The 7,966-nt window shown below is 41.3% G+C and overlaps 1 protein-coding gene across 6 annotated transcripts; it reads left to right on the top strand.

The window, feature by feature from the left end:
- Positions 1-290: 290 nt before the first annotated feature.
- Positions 291-7,450, top strand: PTTG1 (PTTG1 regulator of sister chromatid separation, securin). Of its 6 annotated transcripts, none has more exons than XM_040630329.1 (6): positions 291-412; positions 837-937; positions 1,290-1,471; positions 2,753-2,846; positions 6,373-6,531; positions 7,316-7,450. In XM_040630329.1, exons 2-6 carry the CDS (start codon positions 847-849, stop codon positions 7,390-7,392), a joined length of 603 nt encoding a protein of 200 aa, XP_040486263.1. In that variant the 5' UTR covers positions 291-412; positions 837-846; the 3' UTR covers positions 7,393-7,450. The 6 variants fall into 6 exon arrangements, with proteins under 6 accessions (XP_040486263.1, XP_008690638.1, XP_040486264.1 ...); XM_008692416.2 differs by having other exon boundaries at positions 1,287-1,471; XM_040630330.1 differs by having other exon boundaries at positions 300-415.
- The last annotated feature ends 516 nt before the right edge of the window (positions 7,451-7,966 follow it).

Here is a 7,966-nt window from a genome sequence, read left to right as displayed (position 1 = left end):
TAAGAACTTCCCGGCCACCTAAGTGTCTCAGGGAAAAACCCCCAAACTCTGTATCTTGATATCACAATAATCATTTATTTCTTGGAATTGAAGACCATATTCACTCCCTTTGTATCTCTGGGAGGAGCAGGCTAACACCTAGAAGGAAACGTGTCCGCGGGTTTGGTTTTTTTTCTTCCCAGGAAGCAAGCTATAAACTTCCCTGTAAAAGCTTTCGCCGCGGTGTCGCGGGAGCTTGGGTTCCTCTCATTGGTTCTTCCTGGGAGCCTCCGCCCCACCCACGGTCCCGCCTCCTGGGAGGATTAACCAATAGGGGCGTGAGTTGTGGTTTAAACTCGGAGTCCGGCAAGTTCGCTGGAATTCGAGTCTTGGTTGAGTTTGGCTGCTGTTCCCGACGTGGGTGGACCGTGAGGTAGTGAGTGGCTGGGCGCGCGGGTCTCGCGAGGAAGGAGGTGGGCTGGGGGCTGAAGGCTGGAGGGCCTGGGGGTCGGGGGCTGGGGCTTTCCAGGGTTGTCTGTAGCGCAGAGCCGGGTCGAGCCACGGCCTCGGACTGCGTGCACAACCGTCGGCAGTTCAGTTCTGAGGAGAACCAGGACCTGTGCCATCCCCAAACCGCCGACTGTTCTGGAACTTAGAGCCTCCGGCGCAGCCTTCAAGAGTTAAGAGCTGGATTAAATGCCTGTTGGCTCAAGAACGAGCTTCGGTCGCTTGTTAGCTCTAGTTTTTGCGTGGACTGCCCAGGGTAGAAAGTTTGGTCTGTGCTACACCTTCGCTTCTCTCATCTTCCCTACCGCCCCCCCCCCCGCCCCGGTCTAATATGTGTTTCACACCCGCAGCTAATACAGAATGGCTACCCTGATCTTTGTGGATAAGGAAAATGGAGAACCAGGTACCCGTGTGGCTCCCAAGGACGGGCTGAAGCCGGGATCTAGACCTCGTAAGTATACCGGAGGCAACCCGAGTTACAGGTATTGTGAATCAACTGTGGGCGTGGCCCGGAGCTGGGGAAGTATTCAGTGTACTTTGTTGGCAACTTGAATCAAGTATTACTGAATACCGCTATTGCAACGTGCTTGTTATGGGTCTCTTTTTCATGTTCAATATCTTAGGTGGTTATTTAAGAGGGTACAAAAGTGAAGTACTGTTTGGCATATGGCTATGCCACCGTCAAGGGTGGGGATTGAGTTTCGGGATGAGAATGAGGCCAAGTTTGTATACACAGCCAGCCTTCAAGTTGCACAGGTGTTTATTGCCTGAATAATCTTACGGTAAGCCTTTTTCTTCAGCAGTCAAAGCTTTAGATGGGAGATCTCAGGTTTCAACACCACGTGTAGGCAAAACGTTTGATGCTCAAGCAGCCTTACCTAAAGTTGCCAGAAAGGCTTTGGGAACTGTCAACAGAGCCACAGAAAATTCAGGAAAGACTAATGGACCTCTCAAACAGAAGCAGCCAACCTTCTCTGCCAAAAAGGTAAGTGTTGCCTGCAAAGTCACTGTTGACTCTAGCACTTTTGACTCTTAAAATGACTATTGGCATCCTACCTTGCTTTCTCCATTGTAAATACAAGGAAATATAGGCTACCAAGCGTAGATTAACAGGAGGGAAGCATACTCCTTGTGGTGCTCTTCTGTGCCTCGAGATAAGAAGTCTCAGAAGCAGCTGGTGGATATTTTTGCCTCACCTGCTCTTAACTAGTGTGGAAGCAGATTGATTGGTAGTATCTATTTATGGGTACAGAAAGTACTAAGAGGGAGGGTCCTTTGCAGGAGGTCACGGGGCTAATATAACAGCTCCAATGCTACCATCCTCCCCTGGCCTCCTTGAGCAAGCACCAGGTACTCTGCTAGCGTGTTGATCTTTGTGTAGGTGCACGAGCTATAGGTCTGTGCATCCCAGACTGAGGAGACTTTGCTGTGAAAGATGACTCAGCATGTCGATTTACACTTTATTTGATAAAATAAATGGTTTTACTATGTATTAGGGGAAAAACTAGTACTTTATATTAAAATAAGACTTATAGTGTGGTTTAAGGCCAAGATATCTTTTTAAAAAACTATGTTGAGTAAGAGAAATGTTAAGTTCAAGTATTGCAAGGCTATGGCAAAAATAATGAGAATGTGACACAGAACTGAAGTGTGGGAAACCCTACTCTAAGGATTTCCTCTAAGTATGCACATATGACGTAAGGTTGGATCAAGAATATGTAGGCTTCTGCTTTGGCCTGCTATGGTAGACTGCCTATCTGCCAATTTTAGACTAGGGAATTATCCAGGCTTCTAAAGTCCTTGACTATCTTTTGCTGACTCTTACTCACTGTGTGTATTTCACCTTAATATTAGCCAAGCAAATAATTAAGGTAACACTGATGAAACACAGATGGAAATCACCTTTCCAAAAGCCACAAATGGCTTCTAGGATTAGCTCCTATTTGGGTGACTCATGCTGTTTTCTCTGACAGGTTGGGTGATTGAGTTGATTAGCTCTGAACTAATTCTGCCTTCTTGGTGTCTTATGCTGAGAGGTGCTGATACTTAAATTTCAGACTTAACTGTTGAGCCATGCTACTCGAATTGCTTGCTGAATTGTATTGGTATATAATTATGAGAACTAAGGATTATGGTTTTTTAGAAGTCAGCATGAAATTGAAAAACTGGTGAAGCAGTCACCTCTTGAAGACTAATGATCTTTTGTCCTAATCAGTTGACAAGGCTTCCCCTTCTCACTAATTCATGTTTTCTTGGGTGGTTTTAGGTGACTGAGAAGATGGTCAAAGCAAAAAGCTCTGTTCCTGCCTCGGATGACACCTATCCAGAAATAGAAAAATTCTTTCCCTTCAATCCTTTAGGTAGTATTTTTTTTTTGGTATTACAAAAATGCTTTATTCTTGAGTTTCTCTTAGAATCCAATTCAGCTCTAATTTGATATGGATATGAATATGATCCATGACCCAAAACTGTAATAAGACTGTCTGAATCTGGGTTTCTTTGAACAAATGTACTTGTTGGTGGATTTCTTTGTAAGGAACATCTTAGGTCAGAAGGGGAATTGGTACAAAGATGTGGAGAACATTGTTCCTGACCTCAAAAACTTACCACATAAGGGAGATGTGTTCACTAACATTGAACAAGCCTAAAGTGGACAGTATTTGTAGCAAGCCTTTTAGAAAGTAGGTTTTATATCCAGTTGAACAATGTCTGAAAAAATCCACATAGTCTGTGATAACCTGTGTATTTTTACTTCTTCAACCTGCTACATGTATCCAAAGTATTTTCTGTTACAGAAGCACCTTTTCATGCTTTAATTTACTCCCATTTGAGGAGAGGCTACTGTATCCAGGCTTTGGATACAGTGGTTAGCAAAACAGTCCCCACCTTGAGGGAGCCCACGATTTGGAGGGAAAGTCAAACACTGAGCAAATCCTCTCACTGTAAGGAGAAAACCAGCCCATTAGGGGGAACTGAACCCCACCTGGAAGAGCAGGGAAGCTTTCTCTCAGGAAGTGACATGATGTGGTCTTTTAAGGGGTATCAGGGGAGAGCTAGGGGAAGAAGGGGAGGGGCAAGGCAAGAGCACCAATCATAAGCGTGTTCGGAGATCCCGACGTAGAGCAAAGGACTGGAATGGTTCTGGGACAACGGCAGAGGGAAGGACGACACAGGTGAGACTGGGGGCAGATCCCGCAGGGCCTTTAGGTGTCTGAGTTGGCATTTTTGCCCTGTCATCCAAAGGGCAGTTAGTCATTCCGTACATCCGGGTTGTCTCTGGCTTTTATACAATAATTTCTGTAGTTGGTGTTCTTGAAAGTGTATTGTGAGTTTGTGAGGATAGTTGGAGAGTAAACTAAAGAAGGATTGCTGAGTCTCAGAGGGTGTGTGATTAAGATTTGATAAAATGGAATGTTTCCATGCTAATGATTACCATTCAGCCGTTAAGGAAAATGAGGTAGATTTGTGCATATTGATCAGGAAGGAGGACTACAATATGCTGTGTTTGAGGAAAGAGGTACTGCCAAGTTGCCCTCCAAAATAGCATAAATTACTGAATCCACCTCCAGTGGTTGAGGATGCCTGCTTCTCCTCTAATCTCTTAACAGCAGATGTAAAACTTATCAAAAAGGCGGCGAGTATCTCGTTGTTTTAAATTGGGGAGCATGTATGTGTAGTGAGCATATTTGATTATTGGCCTTCTGTAGGTTTTTTTTTTTTTTTAACTTCCTGTTGGTATCTTTGTTTTCCTTTGATAATCTGTCTTTCCTTTTCCCTTTTCCTTAATAGCTTTTGTGGATAAAGGAAATTAACCCTATTATGTTGCAGACTTTTTTCCTCTGGCGTCTTTTGTCTGTTTATGGTTTCCTTTATAATTCGTTTTTTTTTTTTTTTTTAAAGATTTTATTTATTTGAGAGAGACTGAGCTCAAGCAGGGGGAGAGGGCAGAGGGAGAGGGAGAAGCAGACTCCCCGCTGAGCAAGGACCCCCCCCCCCCAAAGTGGGGCTCAATCCTGGGACTCTGGGATCCTGACCTGAGCCAAAGGCAGAATCTTAACCAACTGAGCCATTTGGGCTCACTGTATAATTAAGTGGTTTTAAGTTAAGTAGTCAGTCACCTATCACTCAATTCCTTTTTAACTTCTAGGTTTTAGTAGTCTTGAAAAAAGTAGACTAGACTTTAGAGAACTTTCACACTTCAGAAAATGATGGTTCTCCTTCCATCTTTGTTTTTTCGTGGAAATGCTAAACCCCTTGAAAAGAGAAAAGAATATTTAAATTCTGTTTTTGTTACTGTTAAGAAAAATCTGTTGTATTTTCTTTTTTAATAAAAAAAAATTTTTTTTTTAAATGATCTCTCCGCGCAATATAGGGCTCGAACTCATGACCCTGAGATAAGAATATCCTGCTCTACCAACTGAGGCAGATGCCCCAAGAAAAAGCTACTTTAAATAATCCTAAGAAGTAAGGCACTTGGATTATAAGAAGGAGTGTTACTTAACCCGATAATTCTCAAATTTGTTTTAGGACTTCAACAACTCGTAAAAGTTAGTGAAGACCCCAAAGAACTTCTGTTTGTGTGTTGTTTATCAATTTTAATTCCTAATGCAGGAAATTTAAATAAAAAAATGAATTCCTTAAAAAAAAACCACATTACATTAATGTAAGTGACTTTTTAAAAACATAAAATAACTTTTCTAAAACGTTTAGAAGAATTCCATGATTTTATATTTTTGAAAATTTGCTTAATTTAGCTTAACATAAAACACCTGGATTCTCCTCAGATTCTGCATTCAATCTGTTGCATCTCTTGTTTTGAAGTACATGAAAAAAATCTGGCCTCATGCAGATACGCAGTAAAGAAAGGGAAGAGCATTTCAATGGTCTTCTCAGATGTGTGGAGAGTTATCTCTCCTGCACTAAAACCCAACAAGTGGCAGTCTCCAAATGTATGGTTGCAATATGTAATCTGAAACCCTATCAGTGAACATTTTATATTCTGACAATAAAATCCATTGGGCTGTTCTGCACTTTGAATGTATCTTTTATTTTTGCATTTATCACACATGGATCATTTAGAAATAATGGTTCACTGGGAAATGTCGATCGTCCAAATGTTGAAGTGTTTCATTATGCAATATCAAACACACATTCATTAGTGTCACCGCTGATCTCATCAGAAAAGTAAGTATTAGGAAGTTGGCAAGCTAACGATTATGCATAAGTTTTCCAAAATTTGATTTTTTTTTTTCTCCTTGAAGTTGTGATCATTGGTAACAAATACTGTGTTTCTTGAAGTGATAGACTTCTTTCATTCCTCTGAGAAAATGTGCTACAAATACCCAAGTCTGAGTAGCCAGTTTGTCTTTCCATTGTTATGTCAACTAAACAGTATTCCAGGAAAAAGGCCTCTGGTTTAGCTTGCAAGCCAAATAATCGCACAAATCTTTTTTCTTTGAGCTCACCTGGTACTTTGGTATGCAGCAGAAGTGCTTTTTGGCATACTTATTTCACCATACAGAATACTAAAAAGACCACTGTTCTTCAGGGTTGAGAGCTAATAAAATTAATACTTCCTACTGCAGATGGTAAAGTGAGATGTGAAGCTGGCAATTTTTTTACTGCAGGTGAATGGTATTGAGGAATATAGTGACTATAAAATATAGTTTATTTCCACTGCCTTGCTTTGTGCTAAGGCACAGCAGTTCCATCCATCACTGCTTTTGTACCATCACTGCAAATGTCAACACAGCGGAAGAAGGTGTTAATGTTAATAAGAACATAGTTTGACCTCATAGGCCCACTGAAAGGGTCTCAGACCCCCGGGGGGGCCACCGACCACTCTGAGAACCACTGCCCTGATAAAGTGCTTTGTCTCTGTGGCAGATTTTGAGAGTTTTGACCTCCCTGAAGAGCACCAGATTGCACACCTCCCCTTGAATGGAGTGCCTCTCATGATCCTCAATGAGGAGAGGGAGCTTGAAAAGCTGTTACACCTGGGCCCCCCTTCACCTCTGAAGATGCCCTCTCCACCATGGGAGTCTAGTAAGTGAACAAGTGCCCTTCTGGAAGGGCTGTGAATCATTTGTGTCCTAATACTTCCATTATTGTGGGGGCAGAATTGTCTAGAAGGTTAGCCTACAAGTAATTTCTATTTCAAACTTCAGAGATGAAGTTTCAGAGTAATGAAAACTGCTTTCAGTTGGTATTGTTTTCAGTCCCAAATGCCCAGGTAAAATTAAGTCCTTCTGGAATCTGGACAGTTTTAGATACAGAAAACAAGATTAAATTTAGGATATAGCTTCTTAGCTTGTAACTTGAAGTGTAATAAACTTGTTTGGAACGAGAATTCCAAGTTCTATCCAGGCTAATCTAGGATCAAGACACCTGAGCTCAATAGAACAGAATGGCAAAACCTTCTTACCACCAAGTCTGGAGACCTCGGTTCAAGGGGTGGTCAAAAGCTATCATCAGGATGTTTGCTATTTGTTCTGATGGGATAACATATACTATTTTATAAATTACGTTAGTGATCTTGTTGGCTCGTACTTGGGTCTCTAGGAACAATAGAGTTTCAGGTATGTCTAAGATTTATTTCCTAATGAAGGTTAATTCTGGGATCTTCACCACATTTCAAGGAGAGAGAGAGAGAGTGTGAGTGTGTGTGTGTGTGTGTGTGTGTGTATCTGTCTAGCTGGGGTAGGGGTAGGGATTCATTAGACAAAGGGGAAAATAAGAATTTGAGTAAAATTGACTACCAAAGTCTTTGTTGAGATGGACAAGGACTAAAGCGTTTGCAGATATTGAATAAGAAATTCCTGTTTTCTAGATCTGTTGCAGTCTCCAAGCATTCTGTCGACCCTGGATGTTGAATTGCCGCCTGTTTGCTATGACTTAGATATTTAAATTTCTTAGCACTTAATAGTTTGTATGTTTTGTATTAATAAAGCAATTCTTTAACAGACTCTTCCTAATCTTGCAGTTGGTATTCTTTGGAATTTGCTTAAAACAGTATGAAAATTAGTGGAAGTGTTTATAGACCTTTGTCAATCTGACAATAGAAGTATATCTGATTTGAGAAACTTACCTTAAAACCCTTTGGTTTGTTTTAACAGCTTATTTAAAAAAAATTTTTTTTTTATTATGTTAGTCACCATACAGTACATCCCTGGTTTTTGTTGTAATGTTCGAAGATTCATTAGTTGCGTATAACACCCAGTGCACCATGCAATACGTGCCCTCCTTACTACCCATCACCAGCCTATCCCATTCCCCCACCCCTCTCCCCTCTGAAGCCTTCAGTTTAACAGCTTATTTTAGACGCTGCCACTGTGCTCCCTGAAACATACACCCCTCAATGTGTACTTTACTGCATTTCTGTGGCCATTAACTAGTGACAGTTATTAGATCTCTTAATTAGAAGAGCCACTTCCAGCTCATTAAATATCTATTGCTAAGCATTCTTTATTGCTGGTTCTGT

The sequence above is a fragment of the Ursus maritimus genome, unplaced genomic scaffold (assembly GCF_017311325.1).
Source record: "Ursus maritimus isolate PB19 unplaced genomic scaffold, ASM1731132v1 scaffold_15, whole genome shotgun sequence".
Taxonomy (NCBI): domain Eukaryota; kingdom Metazoa; phylum Chordata; class Mammalia; order Carnivora; family Ursidae; genus Ursus; species Ursus maritimus.
Note: the sequence above shows the minus strand (reverse complement) of the source record. Positions and strands in the feature narration are given on the sequence as shown.

Coding starts and splice junctions, on each gene's coding strand:
- PTTG1 (XM_008692416.2), top strand. CDS start 847: ATGGCTACCCTGATCTTTGTGGATAAGGAAAATGGAGAACCAGGTACC. Junction 938..1,286: donor GAAGCCGGGATCTAGACCTC/GTAAGTATACCG, acceptor CTTTTTCTTCAG/CAGTCAAAGCTTTAGATGGG. Junction 6,532..7,315: donor CTCTCCACCATGGGAGTCTA/GTAAGTGAACAA, acceptor CCTGTTTTCTAG/ATCTGTTGCAGTCTCCAAGC.